Below are 24,332 nucleotides of genomic sequence, written 5' to 3'. Positions count from 1 at the left end.
TATAGTTTTACCAAAGGCAAGAATATGTTCGCGATACCTTCCGGTAAGCGCAACGCGTTAAGAAGAAAGACATGGCTTCACCGAATCGGGAGGGAGAACTTCCGACCAACTTCCTCCGCGCGACTATGTGATGTAAGTTGTGGCTCTCTCAGAGTATTGTATGTGCCAGGCTTGTGTATTGTGCTGCGGGCAATAACGTAGTAGATATTGCACAGTTCACTGTGCATGTTGTCATTTGTACGCACGCTTTAACTTGATTTTTACGCAACGTCTGCTTTGCTTATATGCGCACTACGTGGTCGTGTTGGTCATATTTGGTGCGCTTAATCGTTTTGAACGCCAACCGGCTTGAGTTCGCGGGCACGCGAGGTTGCGTGCGATAACGTGATTACGAAATTATTAAGATTCAGCGCAGTCCTTTTGATAAAATTTCAGTCTCGATCATGAAAGCGCCTCAGGAGAGCAACTCACTGCTGTTTGTGGTTACTTACTAACCTTCTTTAGATAGACTAGCTTTGTTTGCCAGATTTGTTCGTGTTCCTCGTTGGCGGTCGCCCGGTGGATATGCCATACAGAAGCACCGATGAAAAGCGTGCGTGCTCTCCCGAAACCGTGTTACGCGGTGCGTTCGTCGTCGAACGACCGCATCATAGGTAATTGAGACGTATGTGCTAATTCGCGTGAGCTTTAACGTGCGCGAAGCTTAAGATGCGGCGGTGGAGCACTCGCAAAGAAAACGTGCGGTCGCCCGCCCGTTCCCTGGCTGGTTTAGTCGTCGTTCGTGCTTAGTCGTTAGCTCGTTCGTTCGCACGCTCGTTTAGTCGTTTGCTCGCTCGTTTAGTTCGCGCGCTCATATAGTCGTTCGCTTGCTCGTCTATGCCACTATTAGTTTCTACAGTCATTATGCCTAATTGAGACGCGCTTGCTGTAGGACTCTTAGGCTGGTGCGTTTATTTACGCAATGAGACAATAAATGGTGCACACGGACTTGTGACTGCAAAGGCAAATCTGTAATGCATCTATGTGAAAATAAACTGTTAACTTGCAACTCGAATGCCGTTTCATATCATTTTAACCTATGGATAAAACATCATTTCACTTGCCGCAATTTCGGTCGCGTCATGGCGGAGGGATTCTTTGCGCGATCATGACTTCACTAATAAAGTCATGTCTCGCAAATGTTACTTCGAAGGGAGTGCAACCGTCCTGAATGCATGCACCTCAGTGCAACTCGGTTCGCGACAAGCACGTCACTTAGTGAACGGACGAACCAACGCACGATGAAGTGTTATTCGTGATAAGTCATTAACCTGAAAAAATTACTGAAGGCCACAGTGGACTTGTTTGAGATTGAGTCAAGCATTGTTATCGCGCTCCCGCTTCGCGCACTAATGCTAAAAACTCATTTTATTTTCTTGTGTACGCACAGTCCCGACTCGATGATCGGCCGCGGTATTTCTGTCGGCGTTGAGACACGAGAAACACAATAGCACCAGTGCCCACCTCTGAGGCTTTGCGCGCGCTTAGATTGGCAAGCACGCACGTTGGCGGCACTGTAGCTTGTAATACACTTTCGAACCTCCAGAGCAGTGATTTCCGTCAGCCTTTGTACGTCATAGCTCATACGCGCCGCGAATTCACATGGTAAGGGCGGCGCGGATTCTTTAGGCTGAGGGCTTGCTGGAAGCCAAGAGGTTGTCATTCGATGGTAAAAGTGTTATTTACAACCATTCGCAACAAGATCTTGCGACACGCCCTCGACAAATGTTGCGTACCTAATTTTAGGGCACGCGATACATTCGCAGTCGTCAACGCACAGCGTTAACACTCCTTCCGATACTTTTTTAAGAACTAGTTATCAAAAATTGAAACAAAAGCTGCCGTTACCGAATTTGTACAAGCATCGGACTAGAAATTCTATACTGTACACGAAGTTACGCGGAGCTGGAAAGCCAACGTGAACGCCTAAAGAGCACTGCCTTGCTATGCGTGCATTCACTCTGCGAAAGGTCGTCTGCTGCGCTCGAGCATCGTAGGCGGCGCCATGGTCGAGGAGGGAGCGTAAAAGAGAGGAGAAACGAGGAGGAGTGAAGGCGGAGGAGGAGAGTGGCACTACTTTACGAAGTTTCAGGGGCTTTATGCGACACAAGCCTCACTCTTGCCTACGTTGGCCTTGCCACGGCCATTCCCTCCTTCACCCCAGCGCACGCGACGTTTCCTCCTCTCTCACCTCCGCGGGTCTAAATCTCCGTACGGCTTTCCTCTTTCTTTATAGCCGCTTCCTCCTCTTCCTCCTAGGAGTCCTCCTTCCGGGCCACGCGGGCGGGTGCACAACACAAGAGGGAACCACAGTCACGCGATGCGCTAGCTTTAGAACTCCACGCCGAGGCGCCCGAGATGCGCGCGCTGCGAACAATCTTACGAGGACAAGATCGTCGCTGCAAGAACACTGCTGAGCCAATCGGCGGAGCCGCAGCGTACCCAGCTGCGCACCGCCGGTGACACGCGTACAGCGTTGCATGCCTCTCGGGGGAGAATTCATACCGTTAGCACTGAAGCGCCCGCAACAGTTCACAGACACGCACACATTGCTCAAGTTCGGCCGCTTTAGACGCCTAAATATATTGTTCCAATTCACGGAATCATCATATCGATCGTTTATTGCTAGGTTGCAGAAACGTAAATGTAATGCTCCGGTTATCTGTCTTTTAAATATTAGACAGCATTCGCGAAAAAAAAAGGATTCCCTGAATAAAAAATCTGCTCCCTATACTGTCGGTAGGTCCGAACTTTCTTTCTATACAACAGACGTCATGAAATCGGCGCAGTAAGTGCCTGCCGGGCAAAACCATATGCGGGGTAGCGTATCTTTATTATATTGTTTGTCGTGAAATTTTCTTTCTAAAGATAACTCGGGGCACATAGCACAATTCTACTTCATGAGCTAGATTACGCTCGAAGGCGGACATTATTTGTGCGTGCAATTAAAACAAGTACTCGACTATAACTAACAAATTTTACTCATTCACTTCTAAGCTAATTAGTTTATGGCCTATAATGCAATTTACAAATTGCAGCCGGTGACTTCGAAACTGACGTCCACTGGGAACGAATTCTGAGGACCAATGCCGCTTCGAGATGGGCGTTCTCAGAGCTCGCGACGAAATGCATCGGTGTCTCAATCGTTTTTGAAGTTCAATGCAAAAAAACATCGCGTTTTGTCAAAAAGAAAAAAAAAAGTCACGGAAACAACAGTGCATTATTACCGCAAGTTTGACAGTGTTCAATCTCGATACTGACGCTACTTTCGAAATTCATTCCAAGTGGATCTGCCCGGCGAGATCACTGGTTTCAATTCTTGCATTGCAATGTGGGCGCTAAAGTAATTACTTAGGGAGTTGAATAGTGAAGTTCCTGTGTGTTAGTCAATTGTGTATTGTGACAGTTTATGGTAACGTCTGCACCTTCCAGTTATTCAGTTCAATGTGTAGACTAATGCTTTGTGCCACAGCCGATTTCTAGAAATCACGTTAACGTTAACACAACACACCCGGTAGTTAGGAGCCACTGAAGTAAAGCCCCCTCTTTACGAGGGCTGTAGCGCGGAACATTTCACAATAATTGCCGAAAATCAGCAAGGAAAGAAAGAAATAGAAGCACAGTATTTACATATCCGCAACACTGCACAAAGGACGAAGAAAGCCGATATGGCAGTTTTATAAGCTGCGTCTTTTAGAGCATCTAAATCGTTCACATTGGATATATGAAGTCTCAGCTTGTATGAAATTGCCGCAATGTTTACGAGCATGAGATTAGTGTCCTACTCACAAACTAGTGGTATACTTAGCAGCGATGTATATGCACCAAATTTGTCCACTCTAGCTGTATTACGAGGTGCAGTTCACGGAATTGTGATACTGTTCGTTTTTTGTTGTTGCTGAGGTACAGAGTTGTAAAGTTGATACTTCAGGTTATTGTTCAGTGTGTGTGTGCGTGTGCGTGCGTGCGTGCGTGCGTGCGTGCGTGTGTGTGTGTGTGTGTGTGTGTGTGTGTGTGTGTGTGTGTGTGTGTGTGTGTGTGTGTGTGTGTGTGTGTGTGTGTGTGTGTGTGTGTGTGTGTGTGTGTGTGTGTGTGTTTGTGCGTGTGTGTGCGTGTGTGTGTGTGCGTGTGTGTGTGTGCGTGTGCGTGCGTGTGTGTGTGTGTGTGTTTTCTCTCTCTCTTTGTGTTTTTCTTCTTTATCTTTATGCCTCCCCTTGCCCCTTAATTGCCTAATGCAGGGCAGAAAACTGGATCCTTATCTTCCGGTTCACCTTCCTGCCTTTCGCTTTGCCCCATTTCTCTCTCTCTCTCTCTCTCTCTGTCACACACACAGTTCCGGGAAATTCAAGGACTTTTCTTCGAAAATTTATAGCGTACATTTAAAAATTCGCTTCCAGTGGCCACCGCAGATTTTAACTTTTCTTCTCAAGTGCAACAAACCACATCATGACCGGTGCAGCGGTTGTCGAGAAAAACGACTTCTCTGCCCTCCCCCCCTTTCCCACGTGTTTAGACAGAACCCTCCCGAGCAAAAGCATCCTTCTTCAAACCCTATCACCCTATCTATCTCTTCCTGTCCTAGCAAAGGACACCGCGCGAGCAGGCCCTGAAGGAACGGGTTGATTCGCGGGCGGCCAACCATGTGGTAATGGACCAGCGTTTTTGGCACAGTTGCCTCGAAGGACCGAGCAGTGATTAAGACGCAAACATCAGCGTGCTTAGTCTCAAGGTCGGTCTGTTCCCCGCTTCGTACAGACACAGCTCAAAGCGAAGCGAAGAGAAACAAGGGAGAAAAAAAAAAGGGGGGGGGGGGTAGGGCGGGAGGGTTTAGATTCGGCAGTTCCACTTCCGTATTTCCGGCTGCAACAAACCGCAGGGCTTTAGCGATTCCACGTTCGAAAGCAAAAAGGGCGCGTTGCAATTCTGACCAGCATTTGGGAACAGTCTATACGTTGACAGCTAAGAAGAAAGTATCGAGCCCAAGCAATCGGAACGCATCAACCACAATGAATGGATGGATGTTATGAGGGTCCCCTTTGGAACAGGGCGGTGGGTTGCGCCACCAATCTCTTGCTATTATACTGCCTATTGTCCTACCTAGGTTAAAAAAGAAAAGAAACCACTATGAACTCCCAAAACCAAATTTTCTGACCCCCTACTGCGAACTTTGCTTTTGTGCGCCTCTGTTTTTTGTCGTTTCCCTACGAAGTCTCTGCGACTCCACGCCACCTTGCGTCGACGAGAAGCTAAGAAAAGCGGACCTTATCGCTGTACTTCGACCTTATTTCGTGCGCGAACCTACATTGGAAAAACGCAGTGTCGCTCACATTATGGGACACGAGAAAGTGCGATGACAGTTCCTTGCGCGCAGGCTCGACCTTCGCGACGACCTTCCTGTCGAGTTTCAAAGCTCAGCCGCCATCTTGTTTGGATGGCCAAAGCATAGCGCGCCTAGTTTTTGACTTCGACGCTCCCTTCGCGAAGCTGTCTCTTTATGCCGGCCGTTCTTGTTTCTCTCGTCAGCATTGGAACGAGGCTTGAGATGGTCGCTGTCAGCTTAGTTGTCTATCAAGCTACGGCGAGTATTAGACCACAGCCAAAGAAGGCACTTACATACCCCTTCGGGCAATACGCAAGCGATCACCAGAATAGTTTTCCAGAGGCCTCACTGGCTATACATGATGCATGGCCCGCTTTAAAGGTATTCATTGAGACTTCACGGAACTTACTTACTTACTTACTTACTTTCTTTCTTTCTTTCTTTCTTTCTTTCTTTCTTTCTTTCTTTCTTTCTTTCTTTCTTTCTTTGGTTTATTCAAGGCAAATCCGGTAGAGATTGCCATGGGAGACGTACAACTAAAGGCTGAGGAAATGCCTTAATTGGCCGTGCCGCCCTGGCAGCAAAGAAGCTACAAGATACAGTACAGCGGGAGAGAGGCAAAAAATAAAAAAACACTTCACAAGCACATATTTGCGCCGTACAGATCGAAACAGAAGTGCGAGTTGATCGTACATACACGTAATCGGTGTCCGCATGAGAGAAGTGGCAGTATTTAAAAATAATTGTTAAAGGCACTATTAGCACTATTACACGGTGATAAAAGTACATCATGTAAAAAAAAAAGTACGTCAGAAATTTTAGACATCGTGAGAACATTCGTATTCCTCGGCTAGCAGCTCACTTGCAATTCTTTTAAATGCTTTACATGAAGTTCCACACTCCAGGAAATGTAGTACGGTTGGGTATTGATTTAAGCGTGTCTGGTATTTGTGAAGTTAATCGTTGATCTCCGTAGTTGCTGCATGATGGAAGTTTGTACATTAAGCTTTGTAGTTCGTACGCGGTCTGTTTTACATAATATGTACCCAATAAAAGTTCTGTATTCATCCAACACTGATGTAGTATCTCCAAACGTAGTTTGTGCCTGTATAACTGCTTGATAGGCAATGTTTTGTAGGTTTTAAAATATGGCCGTGTGCTTTGGTAGAGCTAACTGTTAGAAATTGCACGTATTGTGGGCGCTTTTGAAAAATTAGATGGGATTTAAAGGTTTGTGTCGGTCTTCGTTAGCCACACCAAGGAACGACAGCACGTTATGCGTGAATTCACTAGAGCATGGTAAATTTGAAGCTTAACTCTCGTTGGAACGTAATACCTTACTCTATTTAAACTGCCGATTATTCTGCAAAAATGTTTTCTTATGGCGCCAACGTGGGAGAGAACAAGAGAAGACGTCCGTGAAAACGGGCTCCTAAGAAATTCATCGTTGTCGATTGCTGATTCTCGCTGCCCTGGAAGTAAATTGGTACGTACGGAATGTTCGTTACTCCTTTAGATTTGAAAAGCTGGCATTCTGTTTTTAGCTACGTTTAAATGAAGTTTGTTTGCATTTACAGCGTTTAACGGCTTCAGCTTGACGTCATGAGGGCGGGGTGCACAGTCATCCTTTAATGAGAATGTTAACTTTTCCACTTCGTGGTGGTCACTAGGAAACAGGAAAAGACTGGACGTGACAGCCTGCAGCTACAAAATTCTCGCAATGCGTTTGCATGTTGTCATTTGTAGGCCCACCTACAGTTAGGAGGTGTTTATTAAAAGCGACGGTGATAATTCTGCGCCCCTCGCGGCCGGCTTTTGAAACTTCGCCCTTCGCGTCACTGCCTTTTGTTTATTAATTAGCTCATTAATTGTGTTCCACAGCAGGTGCGCATCTGCTGAATCAGCAGCAAGCTTGTTGATATGGTACTCTGACTTAGCTATTTTCAGGTCTTCCGTTCAGTTTGTTATGATCTTTTTTTTTTGTATTTACGTAGATCGTTTTCATCTCTGGAGCACAGAAATGGACGCAAGGACGATTGGTAGACCCTGTCGAAGACGAACCCTTCCTGTCGGAACGTTCACTCCAGCTCGAAGCACCCTTTGTTTAACAACGAAAATTCGCACCGCATCTATTCAACATGTACCGCGTGCGTGAATTCGGCTCCCTCTCAAAGTTGATCGGTGGCACGCGCTGTTTAATTAATTAATTAATATACCAGAAAGGCTCCACGTATAGAGTATTACATGAGGGAGATCAAACTAATGACCCTGCTACTTCAAACCGAAACAAGGTGGGGAGAAAAAAAGAAGACGAACGAAAATTGGCGAGAACTCACGTGAGAGCTTTGCGATGCGCCGGACGTCAAATTCCTTGCACGGGTAGACTTCTGCAAAAAGAAAAAGGAAAAGGCGGCATACATTAGGTTCTTGCGAAATAAGCGACTACTATGACTGACAGCTTCTTGAAGTTTAATAAAAACTGTGCCTTTATTTTATTTTTATTTTTTTTTCTGACCCCAAAGCCGGGAAAATGATACAACTGAGGAGTTCGGAACAGGTGGGAACACCCTGAAGGAGAGTGAGTGAGTGAGTGAGTGAGCGTGTAAGACAGACAGACAGACAGACAGACAGACAGACAGACAGACAGACAGACAGACAGACAGACAGACAGACAGACAGACACAGACAGACAGACAGACAGACAGACAGACAGACACAGACAGACAGACAGACAGACAGACACAGACAGACAGACAGACAGACAGACAGACAGACAGACAGACAGACACAGACAGACAGACACAGACAGACACAGACAGACAGACAGACAGACACAGACAGACACAGACAGACAGACAGACAGACAGACAGACAGACAGACACAGACAGACACAGACAGACAGACAGACAGACAGACACAGACAGACAGACACAGACAGACACAGACAGACAGACAGACAGACACAGACAGACAGACAGACACAGACAGACAGACAGACAGACAGACAGACAGACAGACACAGACAGACAGACACAGACAGACACAGACAGACAGACAGACAGACACAGACAGACAGACAGACAGACAGACAGACACAGACAGACAGACAGACACAGACAGACAGACACAGACAGACACAGACAGACAGACAGACAGACAGACAGACAGACAGACACAGACAGACAGACACAGACAGACAGACACAGACAGACACAGACAGACAGACAGACAGACACAGACAGACAGACAGACAGACAGACAGACAGACAGACAGACAGACAGACACAGACAGACAGACAGACAGACACAGACAGACAGACACAGACAGACACAGACAGACAGACAGACAGACAGACAGACAGACACAGACAGACAGACACAGACAGACAGACACAGACAGACACAGACAGACACAGACAGACAGACACAGACAGACAGAGACAGACAGACACAGACAGACAGACAGACAGACACAGACAGACAGACACAGACAGACAGACAGACAGACAGACAGACAGACAGATAGATAGATAGATAGATAGATAGATAGATAGATAGATAGATAGATAGATAGATAGATAGATAGATGGATAGATTTATTTATTTATTTATTTATTTATTTATTTATTTATTTATTTATTGAAAGAGCAAGGACGGCAGAGGCAGGGTGGTCAACCAGACGAGCACCCGATTTGCTACCCTACACTGGGGCCTTAGGGGAAAGAGGAATAGAAAGAGGAAAAAGGGAGTGAAAAGAAACAGAAGGTCAGCGCGATTACGTCGGCAACGAAGTGGTGGCAGTGGAGAGAAATAAAGAGATAAACTTTATCGAGAGAATAATCAGTTTTTGTGGCTGGCCCCCGAAGGCTATAACACAACAGCACTAGAAGATCCAGTGCCGGTGTTAGGAAAACGGTGATAGACTGATGGCTATGCGGCTAGAGACGTTTTCGGGACCGGTTCCATGATGTCACTGCAACTTGAAACTTGTTCTGCCTTTCTTCTTTTTTTTTTGCTTCCGTATATTCAACGACTTCTTAAGGTACGCTTTTGGAGCAGTTTGTTTTCTGGCATCAGCTGGCATCGTTCTTCTCCTGCAAGCGCACCACACGCAAGCAACAAGTGTTGTGCGGAGAAGAGCACTCAAAGGGTCAGGTGACATATGGTCGCGGTTCTCAACCAAAACAAAATGTTGCGTGCTTCTTGTTTCGTATTATTATTATTATTATTATTATTATTATTATTATTATTATTATTATTATTATTATTATTATTATTATTATTATACCGAGACCACCAGGTTCTTCATGGGCTCATTAATAAGATTAATTAATTAACTTATTATTTGGTTATTGATTGGTTGATTGCAAATAACCTACAGTTGCTCACGCTCAACATAACGACATACTTTTGTCATGAAATCTCCTCGTTGATGAAGTTGTGGAACTTATAAATGCATACGGTGCCGAATTTCCATTTATCTTAGCCTTTCTCTTTATATGTTCATTTTATGTTGTTGTGTAATAATCTGTTTGGAATTCTTTAGATTTATTTATTTATTTATTTATTTATTTATTTATTTATTTATTTATTTATTCATTCATTCATTCATTCATTCACTGGTGTTATTTGGTTGACGAACTGGTTCTCGACTGAGCAAGCGAGTGACCGCTCCCACCGACCGTTCATTCACGGACCTGACCGAGACTGAATCGCGCATTCCTAAAACAACCGCTTGATCGATTCGCACCTCTATCGACTAAATAACTGACCGATCCGACGGAGTTCCTGACCGGTTGAATCGACCGACTCGTCGATCCACCCCCTGGTTAGATCGATCGACGTTATCCTCCCTGCGTGACACGTCGGCTGACCCAGCGTCTCCCAGAGAGCGCGGCACCCAAGCGGCGCGCTACGCGTTCCAGGAATAGCAAAAAGCAGCACAATCGCAGCCCAGTTCTCTTGCAGACCCTTTGCCGCGCACATGTCGCCCCCATCCCCGCCACCTCCACCCCTCTCTATTTTTCTGGCGGCACCACACAAAAGACACACACACGTCCGCGTGGTCTCATCCGTCTCCCGCGCTTCCCGCCACCGCAGCAGTCCACGTCGGGCGATAGGCCGGTCGCCTCCGTCACCGCCCGCACTTTGTATCAGGACCGTGCGCGGAGACCCACCGCACCGACCGCACCGCACCGGGGCGCTATCGTTGCGGAGTCATTCAGGCCAAAGTGGCGAGGACGATGAGAGGGGGTTAAGAGATGGGTCGACAGGTGGCATCATTTGCAACACCCCCCCCCCCCCCACCCGTCCCCTCGCTTTCTACAGCGGAGGGAGATGCGGGACCGCCGCGGCACGACAGATGCGCGTCGCACTTAATCGTTACTGCGCATGCGCACGCACTCGCGCTCGCACACTGGCACATAAACACACACGCACGAACATGTATACACAAATACGTGCGCACGCACGCACGCGCATAGAGACGGCGAACACGAGCACGCGGACAGACGGAAGCACGCGATCACAAAATATACGCAAACACACGCGCATAGCGTGCGTCCGCCCCCCATATACGCAGACAAACGAACACATTCGTACCTGCCGTAAGTAAAACCAGTGGCTGCATGGCGTTGAGCTGCTTAGCCAGAGGTCGCGGGTTCGGACCAGCCCGCGTGGCAATGGAGGCGAAATGTGAACGGTATGTGGCGTATACTCAGATTTTGGTGAACGTTTAAAGAAACACCAGGCGGTCAAAACTAACCCGGAAGTGTCCCGCCATTCTACAATCATCTAGACTATGGGGTGGCGGAGGTAATAAACTCAGCCCACCCACCCCTCCCCCGTATTCCAGAACGTTCCTCGACTCAGCCCTCCGCACCTCGACTAAGAAAAGTGCAGATGGCAGCGTCGCGCCTTTACATCAGTAGTCACTGCACTGCGCTTCATGATCACCCACGGCAACTCTTGAGAAGTGTAGTGTCTTCTTCGAACGATGGGCGGCGCTGCGTTCCCAATTCGGTTGAGTGTTGAAAGTCAGGTGAAAATCAGGTGTTACGGTATTCAATGAAAACAGTGAACAGACAGTGGCAATGCAGGGTCTGGTAAGAGAATATAAATACCTTGGTATATAGATAGACGAAGGCAATAGATATGTGGAAACACAAGAAAAAACAATAAGAGTAAAGAGGAAGAGAAATGCAGCCACAATGGAAGCACAGAGCGCTGCGGGGATACAATAGGTACGAGGGGCTCCGGGGTAAGTGGAAAGGTGCGATGGTTCCAGGACTTACTTTTGGAAATGGGGTTGTTTGCTTGAAATCAGGACTCGACGGGAACCAAAGGTCAGTGGGTCGCCTCGCATTGGGCGCTCACGGGAAGACTACAAACGAAGCTGTGCAGGGGGATCTGGGCTGGACTAGTTTTGGAGTGAGGGAAGCTCGCAGTGAAATTGATTATGAAGAGCGACTGAGGAATATGGAAGAAAGTAAATGGGCTGGGAGAGGGTTCAGGTATCTGTACAGGAAAAACATTGATTCACAGTGGAGGAAAAGAACTAGGAAGCTTACCAGCAAGTATGCGGCCTGTAGGGTAGGCAACAAAGCAATAAAGAACGTCAAGCGGAAAGTCAGAGACGCTGAAATAATCTCGTGGATGGCGGCAATGGGAAAAAACCTGCCATGAGTAACTACTTAAACGGAAAAAACGAAATCAGGAAAGAAACCATTTACGATAACTCAAAGGGAAGCTCATTACTTTTCGAAGCGAGATCAGAATGCCTTAGAACACGCACCTATAAAGCGAGATATAAGAAGGAAGAAGAAGCATGTGCTTGCTGCGGTAAAGCTAGGGAAACTATGGAGCATGTTTTATTAGAATGTGAAGACGTCTGCGCAGCGGTCGATTTTGGCGCCACTGGACTCCTCGAAGCCCTTGGGTTCAGCGAGAGCAGTGGAAAAGTAAACATGTCCGCATTAGAGATTAGCAAGAGGCGATTGGAAGATTGGTGGAAGAAATTTAGGGAAACGACAAAAAAACGTAGACGTACAAAAGCAAAGTTCGCAATGGGGGCTCAGAAAATTTGGTTTTGGGAGTTCATTGTGGTTTTCCTTTTCTTTCTTTCTTTTCTTTTTAAACCTAGGTAGGACATTAGGCAGCATAACAGCAAAAGAGCTCTGTGACGCAACCCACTGCCCCGTTCCCAAAGGGACGCTCATAACATCCCTCCATCCATCCGGTTGAGTGCAGGAAGGGCTTCGGGTCTAGGACAGAGTGCGAGGGTCGGTGTCGCGATATACTACGCAGTTAACTTACATATATGCAAACATAGAGAGATGATTTGGGCACAAGACGTGCGCTACTCCGCAAGACTTGTATGCGCAGCAAAAACAAATGTTTGCACCCTTTTAAGGGGCAAGATAGAATCGTTGGTGGGGCCAAGTGAAGTTATCTTTTCTTAGCGACGTTTTATTTATTTATTTTTATGTGACGATTAAACGTGACGAGACGACGACTGCACGGAATAAACTTCGTTAATTATCGCCGTCAAACCCTCCTGTCAGATACGTAAGGTGTAATTCGAGCTATCTGTCGTGTATGGCATTTATTTTATTATTATTATTATTATTATTATTATTATTATTATTATTATTATTATATTATTATTACATTTTTTCGCAGTCTTACGTCGTAAGGGTGCGTTAGCCATAGAAGCGACTAGCACACCCATAAGAGTGTAAAAAAAATTGTTTACTGCACAATCCAGAGACAGTTTACGCCCTTTAAGGGGGTGGGGTCGTACCTTTTTCTCCCCCCCCCCCAAACAATAACCGTCATCATCGCCTCGTTCGCGTTTCCTTTCTCCGAAAACTATGTTAGGCTCTCTAGGTACTTTCCTGTCAAGAATGCTACGCGAGGCTGATGGCGCCGCGCATGCCATTCGCGATCCCGGAAGTACCGGGCGAGCGGCGTTGAAGAGAAACAAAGGCACGCAGGATGGAACGACAGTTATCGTTGCGGGGAGCAAGATAAGCCAGAAAGGACGAAAACTCTTTTTTTTTTCTTGGAGTCTACAGAAAAGTTTCAACAAAAAAAATTAAAGAAAGGCACAACTCGAGCACAAGAAGGGTTCAACCGCGTGTAGATGCTCGGTCCCCAGTTACGAACGGTGCCCCCTAACCGGAGCACTTCAGAGAGGTGGCTATACGCGGGCTTTCGGGCAGCACCTATAGCACCACCGGGCGCGCTATTTCAAGTCGTGTCGCTCTCTACCGACGCGCCATGAACAGGGAGGGCGCTGCGACCGCGGCTGCGATACAAAGCGCGCAGCTTTGCTCAGGGAAACAGAGGCTGACGGAGGACGACGCTGGAAGAGCGCCGACGGCGCCCTCTGCTGGCAGAACCGCGGAACGGCAACGCTTAGCGGGGTGAGAGAATCGGGCTGGAGGTTTATTTGTTTTTTTTTCCCGCAGGAATAAAAAAATTGACAGAGAAAGAAAAAGATAAGACTTACAAACAAAAGATAATGAAAGGAGAACGAACGTGGGGATTTGAGGCGCGGCAAAACAAGTGAGAGAGGAGGACGACACGTCAGGGTGTTACGGGAAGGCATTGACGATTCACATGGGAGTTCGCAAGATTGAGGACGGCTGGTAACAGCGGGCTAAACATAACAGCGGAGGAACTGCGAGAGCGATCGTGTGTGTGTGTGTGTGTGTGTGTGTGTGTGTGTGTGTGTGTGTGTGTGTGTGTGTGTGTGTGTGTGTGTGTGTGTGTGTGTGTGTGTGTGTGCTAGCGCTAGCGGGCCCCTACGCTTGCGTCCCCCTAATCTAATACTCTCTATTAGAGAGTTTTAGTTTAGGGGACGCAAGCGGCTTGCGTACGCAACAACTAGGGGCGACGGTACTGAGCATGCGCAGATACCGTCTGGGTCTGCGCATGCGCAATACCATCGCCCCTAGTTCTTGCGCACGCAAGCCGCTTGCGTCGCCTAAACTAAAGCTCTCTATTAACGAAAAAAGAAATGCGTGCGTGCGTGCGTGTGAACATGGGCTCGGGAGAAGAACTCGACCGAATCGGGAAGGCTATATTAACGCAAAGCGGCAGGCAACGCGGGGGGGGACCAAGGCGCAAAACCCGCAATAAAACAACGAGCTTAGAAAACATGCATGACAAGCGGAAGAGAGGACGGGAGTCGACAAGAGACAGCGACCAGGCGCGGTGTCACTTTGGAAGACGGAGACAAAAGGGGCAGGAAGAAGATATTTGGCTGGCGCCAGCAGAGGCCGCCGTGTTGACGAGCCGGGTCTCCGCACCCGTCAGCGCTGACGAGGAAAGGCGCCGAGACAAGCGAATATCCTCGAATAAGAGGGAGACGCGGAGAAGCCGCACCGAAGAAACGCGTATAAGTGGCGTCTAAGCTTCGTTATTCTCTCCCCCCCCCCTTCTCCTGCCCACTCTTACCGCACCCCTGCCTTTCTTTAGTTTCTTTTTTTTTTCTTGAGTTGTTTTCTTGTCGTTTGGTGGAGCCAGCCTCACGGCAAAGCCCTGGGCTGCCTCGATATAGCGAAGTGTGGGACGAGCCGCTGGGGGACCAAGCCGATGTCGCCTTCGAAAGAAATTCTTTTGCCCCTAATCTGCTCGAACTATTTAGCTGAAATGCATGTATTACGCAGCGAACATCCGGTTCTATAATTTCCTCTATTGTCCCTTGGCTCGTTCTTTGTGTCTTAAAGGAATACCGGCACGACATTTTCGTTTTTGTTTTTCGTTAAACGAAGGTGCAAGCCCTCTAGTATTACCACCGTAGCCTGTATTCACGTACACTGCAGGACAAAAGCCGCCTTCCAGGAATCTCCAACTACCCACGTCTTCCGCTATAGCCGATTCCAAGTTGGACTTGCAAAATTTCCAGATTTCGTTAAGTTGCGGTTTCAGTGCCGTCTTGTCCTTCCTGTTGTGGTCCGTTCGCTTCTACGCTGTACAACCCGAAATTCCCAATTTCATCGCCCCACCTCATTTTCTGCCGTCCTCGACTGCGCTTCCCTTTCCCTTTGGCAAACCATTCCGCAACTCTAATGGTCCACCGGTTATGTATACCTACGCAGTACACGGCCTGGGACCGATACGATGCGACAAAGTTTCCAAGTCGTGAAGTACCTTTCGTGGTCATAATTATTTCAATATAGAAAAGGAAACAGTTAAGTATGTTCGGTCCACTTAAACGCGGTCATTCGCGGCGTGTCTTTCGGCACGAAGAGACATCCTCAGCGTCAGTGAAGAAGTGTCGTCATCATGATGTCGCGTCGTTGTCGTCGCCATGCCGGTAAGTGATTGGCGCGGTACATGACTTTAGTATGCCAAGGATGTCTCAGTTTGACGCTTTCTCTCTCTTTCTTCTTGTTTTTTTTTTCTGAGGAGATCGAAAAGTCTGCTCTTATTACGGCATCTCCAAGCCGCGTCCCGGCTACGCTGCATAAAGTGTGTAAAAGCTAATGAACCGGTAGTAAGAGCTATATTCAGTACTATTCGACGCTCACGCTGCCCCCAATTTAACGTGCCTATTAGAGCATGCGTCGATGCGAGTGTCTCTGTATAAAAACTCCCATTTCTCTATCTTTCTTTTTTTCATGCCTTGGAGTTCCGAAATGAAGAAACCTACACTGATCACACGCGAGAATGAGTCCTACTAGGTGATTAAATACGGTATTGTTGCAAGACCGCCTGCTTGCCCCCACAAATACTATATCGCCACCTGCCATGCTCAGGCGCTGCCCTACTTTCACAGCTGCTGTGCTCGCCAGCGCACAAAAAAAAATTCTCGGAAAGAAAGGACACATGGAGGGAGCCCCCCCTTACACACACACACACACACACACACACACACACACACACACACACACACACACACACACACACACACACACACACACACACACACACACACACACACACACACACACACACACACACACACACACACACGCACACACACACGCACGCACGCGCAAGTGCTCATAGACAAACGAATAGACAAAGACACACACGCTCAAACACAAACACGCGCTCGCACACGCGAGAGAGAGAGAGAGAGAGTGACAGAGATGGCCCCGGAGAGGTATACTCCACCTCATCAACTGTGTGCACTGCAGCGGAAGCTACGGGTCTCGTCAGCCGACCAGAAATGATGAGAGCCGGATGAAACAGGTTCTCCAGCGCACGCTTCCGTTCACCCCTCCGTGCTACATCGCACGAATGCAATCGCTTCGTTGCGGAAGGGTTAACAGCGCACATTGGGGCTGGCCCTCCTATTACTCCCCCTTCCGAAACAGGCTGAGCTAACTCTCGATGCCGATTGCCCGGCAACGCGACCCTACAGCCTTAGCCGCAGTGCACGGATTTTACGAGAGGGCATTTGTCTGTGGAGCGGGGAAACAGTCGGGGGCAGGACCACGCTTTATTTTCGTTGTCCTTCTTTCTCTCTCTCTATATATATATATACACACACAAACACACACACACACACACACACACATACACACACACACACACACACACACACACACACACACACACACACACACACACACACACATATATATATATATATATATATATATATATATATATATATATATATATATATATATATATATATATATAGCATCGTATTCATTTTGTCCTTGCACCTGAGGAACGAGACCCCCGAAGCTGCACCGCGCACTCTCTATCGCCCCCCTCTCCACCCTTTCCCATCGGCTCCTCCGAAACACCCGTTCCATCCATCTAGTGCGTTTATTGTTACTGCGATGAAAAAACGTCCCGTCTCCGTTCGGTTTCTTTCCACTTGTTCTCGTTCTTCCGACCACGATCCTCGCTCACTCGCACGTATACAACTCCACCGGCGCTGCAGGCGGTTCATTCATTCACTTTCCAGCGAGCACCTCTCCCTATTCCCCTTGAATCCACGATGATGACGACGATGCTCATTGGCATCCTTTTCTAAACGGGACGGAGACAAAATAGTCTCTTAGCCTGCTTGATTCATTCACGCTTTACGACATTCATCACGATCTAGCCTTTTGTCTGTGCTATATCGATGACAACTTATGCATTTAAAACGTCTAGCACTATATTGTGCCGTTACCCACGCTCGCAATGACTCCGGCCCTGTCAATCACTTTCCTGCTGATTTTCCAACCAATACTTTCATCGTCTCTTACTTATCTCGACTGAAATTTTCCGCTCAACGCTATCTCTCTTCCAATAGGAATAAATTGAGGTTCTCTGCCCAATTTCCACGAACGTTGCCGGTACTGTGTCCACGGTTTCGCGGCACCAACATGTAAGAGCTCGACCATAACAAAGTTACGTAACTTTTAATTGGTCACAGCATAGAATCAAACAAGAATCAATAAAACGGTCCTAGCCCGCGCTTGCAGTGCCACTGAAATAAGTGCAACGTGCGGCGATGTCTTCGGGGCGTGCCTCATGCATTCACTGGTTTTTTCTTGCTATGGAGTCTTTCTATGGAGGTTTTCTTGCTATATGGAGACTAGAGCAGCTTCTCGATCTTGGACGCGAAGCTGCTGCGCCTCGCGGGCATGGCTCCCTCGGACAGACTTTCCAGCCTCTTCCTTGAGCCTCGGCGATTTCCGTATCCCGCTTCCCCAGCGTAGACTCCTTGACAATTCGGCGAACCACCATCGAGCGTCCCATACCTGGGCCTGGGGCAACGGCATCGCACGTTTTCTGCACCGCCTGCAGGGGGCCCGTGAGTGACAGCGAGGAACTGAGGGGCTACCTGGCTGCAGCCGTCCTTCGTTCGGAGCTTTCTTTCGTTCCTCACCATCCGAGGCGGACTCGCAATTAATTCTTGCCACTCGAAGAAATGGCACCCGCGCACGCCGAGGTCCGACGTCACAAGCCACCGCGTACTGACGTCCACTGTGGTTGGAACGGGACAAACGTGACCCGGTGGTCGCTGCGTCCCGGATGAGGTATGGGGCACCACGTTCGCCGTTTTCGTGGTCGAGGTCCCGGTGGTGGGCGACCAACGAGTACAGGTCATCGTGCAGCGCTCGATGTGCTGACCCTCGGTGCAAGACGGCAGTCGGCGTGCCTTTGAGAGTCAGCCGAGCTTGCGAAGAGTGCGGTAGGTCATCCAGCAGGTCGTCTTCCTCCTCGCAGGGGTCGTTCTCCAGATGGACTTGTCGCACCTTCCTCACAACGACGTCGGACTCGGCGAGAGCCTTCGGCTTTGGCTTTTCATCCAGGATCGCTTCTCCCGCTCCAAGGAAGGTGGTTTCATTTTCGACGACCTCGGACCCGCTCTGTTCGCACTCCTTGCCGTCCGAAGGCTTGGCGCTGCAGTCCGATGATGGCCGAGCTTCGCACTTGTCGCTAGGCGTTGCCCCTGGAGTCGTCAGAAGCTCACCTTTCGAAGAGCGCCGGGAGACGGGTGGTTCTGCCGCGCTTCCGCCAACGCCGCACCGACGCTCGCCTTCGTCGACTTTCCGCTGTCTCGTGAGGAGGGCGAGGAGTTCTGCAGGGTTAGCTTTCTTGTTGGACGGCGAGCTGCTGGCACCGCTGCTCGGCGAATGCAAGAACGACAGCTCCGACTTGAACTTCCTCCTCCTGTGGCACTTTGGAGCAGCGACGGTTGACGTGTCTTCGAGATGGCCAGAGCCGTGACGAAATAGGAGGAAGCTCCGAGAGCGTTGTTTCTGGCAGCCAGATTTCGACGGCAGACGTGGAACGACCTCCCCGCAAGTGGGACACGCAGCTGGCGCCCGGACCCCTCGCCCAATGATCCAATCGAAGAAATATGGTTGGTTTAGCGTCGTTTGTTGTAGCATCGCTTCGCGAGGACACGCAGGTGCGTGGGCCCGCTATATACCTCAGCTTCCTCTTCTTTTAAAAAGTAATTTGTGGGGTTTTACGTGCCAAAACCACTTTCTGATTATGAGGCACGCCGTAGTTGATGACTCCGGAAATTTCGACCACCTGGGGTTCTTTGTCACGTGCACCTAAATCTAAGTGCACGGGTGTTCTCGCAGTTTGCCCCCATCGAAATGCGGCCGCCGTGGCCGGGATTCGATCCCGCGACCTCGTGCTCTGCAGCCCAACTTCCTCTTCCTTCGAGAGATGCCGGCACGCTCTTCGTAGCTCCGTTCCGGACAGTGGCGGTAACTTTCTTTAACTACCTCACCCGTTGCGGGTGGGCGTCCGCCTGTCTCGCAGAATAAAAAAAAAGAAAACGATAGGAAAGTAACGAGCGGAGAGAGAAAGCTAACGTGTGGAAGAGCAAAGGCGACTGATGAGCACGCAGGTAAACTTCCGGCTTAAGTTACTAGCCCAGTTTCGGTTTCGGTACAAAGTGGGTGTGGATGCCTCGTGATGTCATTTTTTCCAGCTACCGCCTCTCGGACCAGATCATGTTGGTTGAGAGGGCGGCCGCAGCCAAGATGGCGCAGGGATTCCTGCGAAGAGGGAACCACTCGTACAGATCAAGCCATCATTATCCTCATTAAAGGTGCTCTCTCTATCTATCTATCTCTCTCTCTCATGATACGTGGCTCGCTCTGTTCCTGCGATCGCTGCAGATATCACGCGCGAACGCCGCAAGAATAAATGCGCGTTGCGCTTGTTTTTTTTTTTCTTTGTGAGAAACATTATCATAGATAGCCTCATTGCTGCACGACGACAGCACGATAATGCTGATGACTGCGGGCCCGGTTAATAACCGAGCTTAATTAAAGTAAATTACAACTATATTCATATACTTAAAGTACCCTTTAAGTGCTTGCAACCTTCATACTTGCGAGTGCAAGTGCTAATGAAACTTGCACTTGCAGTTTCGCTTGCACTTGCAAGTGCAAGTATGACGGTTCGTACTTCTCCATACTTTTACTCTCTTCGCGCTATGGATGGTATGAAGTCTTCACGTGCGGCAGCTGTGCGGGGAAGCGTACAGCAGACTTACCCATAAAACGACCTTGAAGAGACACGATGAGCCAAAATTTCCAAGCCGCGGAGTAATCGTCACGGTCATAATTATTTCAATATATACAAGGAACATAGTTAAATTCATTCGGTCAACTTAAGCGCGGTAATTCGCAGCCTGTCTTTAGGCACAAAGAGTCACTCTCGGAATTTCTCTCGCAGAGGCAGAGACCGTCTTGTCTCCGATTTCTGAGATGTCCACTTCCTTTTCTTTTTGTTTCTTTAATACCTCGGAGCTCCGAAATGGAGAAAGCTATGCTGAGAATGGGTCTTACGGGCGATTAAATACGGTATTGTTGCAAGAACTCCTGCTTTCCCCCGCAAATACTACTCCGCCACCTGCCATGCTCGGGCGCTGCCCCACTTTCGCACCTGCTGTGCTCTACGGCGCACCTAAAAAAATACTTTCTCGGAAAGAAAAGCGGCGCGGAGGCAGTTTGTTGGCTTCTTATGACATACACGCATACACACACGAACGAACGCACACAGACACACACACAGACACACACACACACACACACTCAAACACAAACGCGCCCGCGCAGGCGAGAGAGAGAGAGAAAAAAAAGAGAGAGAGATGGTCCCGGAGAGGTATACTCCACCTCATCAACTGTGTGCATTGCACCGAAAGCTACGGCTGTCTTCAGGCAACCAGAAATGAGAACCGCATGAAACAGCTCCTCCGCTGCAGGCTTCTGTTCGCTCCTCTGTTCTACGCCGCATGAATGCAATTCTGTCGTTGCGGAAGGGTTAACAGCGCACATTGGGCAAGCCCTCCTCCTACTCCCTCCTCCGAAGCACGCTTAGCTAACTCTATGTGCCGATTGTCCGGCAACGCGCCCCTACAGGTTTGGCCACAGTGCACGGATTTGACGAGACGGAGCGTCTGTGTGTAGCGGCGAAACAGTAAGGGGGAGGACCCCGCTTTATTTTCTTTGTCCCTCTCCCTCTCACTCTCTCTCATCGTATTCACTTTGTCCTTGCACCCGAGGACCGAGGCACCCCGAAGCTCCACCGCGCCCCTCTCTATTTCGCCCCTTCTCCTTCTCCCCCGTCTCCCACTTCCATCTCTCTCTCACTCACTCACAACGTGTCCTCTACATCCTCTCGGCCTCCGTTATCCTCTCCACCCTTTCCGATCAGCCCCTCCGAAACACCCGTTCCATCCGTCTAGTACGTTTGTTGTTACTGCGATGAAAAACGTCCCGTCTCCGTTCGGTTTCTTTCCACTTCTTCTCGTTCTCTTTCTTATCCTACCGCGATGGTCGTTCGCTCACTCGTACGGCTCCACCGAAGCTGCAGTCGGTTGCTGCGTGCCACTGTTCGCCATTCATTCACTTTCCAGCGAACACCTCTCCCTATCCCCGTTGCCCCATCCACGATGATGATGATGATGACGACGACGATGATGATGATGATTGACATCTCTTTCGAAACGGGGCGGAGACAAAATAGTCTCCTAGCCTGCTTTCTATACACGCTTTACTACGTTTATCGCCATCTAGACTTCTATGCTATCTCGATTTTAACTTTCGCATTTAAAACGTCCGCCACTATATCGTACCGTTACCCACGACTGCAATGACTCTAATACTAATCATCTAATACTAATACTCTAATCATCTCTTACTTATCTCGACTGCTGGCCAGTCAGTCCTTACATCATCTTGGAATCCCGCTGGCCTCTCGCCAGCGCCCCCCAAGCGCGCCAGAGGAAACGCACAGACCGAGAGACATGGTTCCGTGGCATCACCCCTCCCCCCCCTTGACCTTCGTATCACCTGCAGTTCGGCATGTTTTCTTTAAAAGCGGCGTAACATGGGGCCTTTGCAACATACGCACTGGAGCGAAATATTTACAACGTTCGGCCGTATATACCCGTCGTTTATTTATTGGCGGAGCTAATACAGAGGACGTTGATGGAAGGATCGCGGTATTAGCCTGTATGTGAAAAAAAAGAAGAAAGAAAGAAAGAAATCTAATAAACGTCGTACAACAAGAAAGGCTGCTTTCGCTTCAGCGCAAAAAAGTCTCGAGCAGCTTCTCGATCTTGACGCGAACCTGCTGCGCCTCGCGGGAACGGCTCTCTCGTAGAACTTCTACAGCCTCTCCTCGATCCTCCGGGATTTCCGTCCCTCGATAACCCAGTGCAGATTGCCAACTCGACGAACCACCGTCAATTGTCCGGCATACCTGGGCCCGGGGCTCCAGCCCCGCACGTTTTCTGCACCGCCTGCAGGGAGGGGAGCTAGTGACAGACAACGAGGTGGTGAGAGCCCCGGGCTCGAGCCGTTCTTCATTCGGCGCTTTTCTTGTTCCTCGTCCTCTCCGTCCAGGACGGACTTGCTCGTGCCCGATGAACTGGCACGAGTACGCCGAGGTCCACAGTCACGAGCCACCGCGTACTGGCGTCCGCTGTCGTTGGACAAAAACAAACAAACTCCATCCAGCAGTTGCTGCTTCCTGGGCCGAGAGACGAACAGCCGTATTCTTCGTCGTCTTCGTCGAGGTCCTGGTAGTAGAAAGACGAGTAGAGGTCCTCGTGGAGCACTCGAAATTCCGGCGCCCCGCTCATGAAGGGAGTCGACGAGGCCTGGATAATTATCAGAGTCTGCGAAGCGACCGGCGGGGCCTCCGGCAGGTCGTCGTCGTCCTCGCGCGGCCTTTTCCCCGGGAGGACCTCTCGCACCTTCCTCACGACCGCGCCAGCCTCGGTGAGAGTCATCCGCACTGGCTTCTCATCTAGGACGACTTTTTGCTCTCCAGTGACACAAGCTTCAGTCTCTGCAACTTCGGACACGCTCTCTTCGCGTTCCCTCCTGTCCGAAGGCTTCGCGCTGCAGTCCGATGATGGCCGAGCTTCGCGCTTGTCGCTAGGCGTGGTCACTGGAGTCGTCAGAAGCTCACCTTTCGCACAGCGCCGGGAAACGGGCGGTTCTGCCGCGTTTCCGCCGACGTCGCACCGACGCTCGCCTTCGTCGACTTTCCGCTGTCTCGTGAGGAGGGCGAGGAATTCCGGAAGGTTAGCTTTCTTGTTGGACGGTGAGCTGCTGGCACCGCTGCTGTTCGAATGCAAGAACGACAGCTTCGATTTGAACTTGGTCCTGCTGTCGAGCTTCGGAACAGCGACGGTTGACATGTCTTCCAAGTTGGCCAGGGCTGTGATCGAATAGGAAAACGCTCCGAGAGCGTTGCTTCTGGCAGCCAGATTCCGACGGTAGACGTGGAACGAATTCAGCGCGAGTACGACCCGCAGCTCGCGCCTCCAGAACCGCGCATCCAAGGATCCAGCCAGCCAATGATGTCGGGCCACATTTGGCGCAAGAGGGCGCGCACGCACGCTCGCGCTCCCGATACCGCCACAGTTTTCTCTTCTTTTAAAAGATGGCGGAAAGCTTCCCGTTGCTCCGTTACGGCCAGTGGCGGTAACCTTCTTTAGCTACTTTGTCAGTGCACATCTCTCTCTCTCCCTTCTCTCTCTTCTCCTTCTCCCTTCTCCCAGCGTAGGGTAGCCAACGAGACTCTTGACTGGTTAACATCCCTGCTTTCCTTATATTCCTCTCTCTCTCTCTCTCTCTCTCTCTCTTTCTCTCTCCAGCTTGGTGTGAACGTCGGCCTATCTCGTAGAATAATTTTTAAGAAACCTAGAGGAAAGCAAAGAGCGCAGAGAGAAAGTGCATTCGCAGTATATACGCGTAAACTTGCGCCTAAATTCGCAGTTCTACACCCAAATGACTTCCCGCGGCGCCTCAGGGTATACGGCGTTCAGGCGTTGTAGTTCGAAGTCATGGGGTCTATTACCTGCCGCGGCGGCCGCATGACGATGGAAAGAGAATGCGCAGAAACGCTCGCGTAGCCCTGCTTTGGGTGCACGTTAGAGAAACGCCTGGTGGTCAAAATTACTGCGGAGTCATCCGCTACGCAGGGTCTCTCAGAGCCCGCGTATTGCTTTGAGGCATTACACCCAAT

At 49.4% G+C, this 24,332-nt stretch overlaps 1 protein-coding gene across 4 annotated transcripts in view; it reads right to left on the bottom strand.

Annotated features, from left to right (window-relative positions):
- The window catches only part of LOC142589979 (uncharacterized), a 294,672-nt gene that overhangs the window by 187,637 nt on the left and 82,703 nt on the right, over nt 1–24,332 (bottom strand). For all 4 annotated transcript variants that reach the window (XM_075701752.1, XM_075701753.1, XM_075701748.1 and 1 more), the window contains exon 2: nt 7,696–7,746. Coding sequence is in view for 2 of the 4 variants with exons in the window: in XM_075701748.1 (XP_075557863.1) it covers nt 7,696–7,746 (51 nt within the window). In the remaining 2 variants the exon portion in view is untranslated. The remainder of the gene's footprint in view (nt 1–7,695; nt 7,747–24,332) is intronic.

Source organism: Dermacentor variabilis, chromosome 8 (assembly GCF_050947875.1).
Source record: "Dermacentor variabilis isolate Ectoservices chromosome 8, ASM5094787v1, whole genome shotgun sequence".
In the NCBI taxonomy this organism is placed as follows: domain Eukaryota; kingdom Metazoa; phylum Arthropoda; class Arachnida; order Ixodida; family Ixodidae; genus Dermacentor; species Dermacentor variabilis.
Note: the sequence above shows the minus strand (reverse complement) of the source record. Positions and strands in the feature narration are given on the sequence as shown.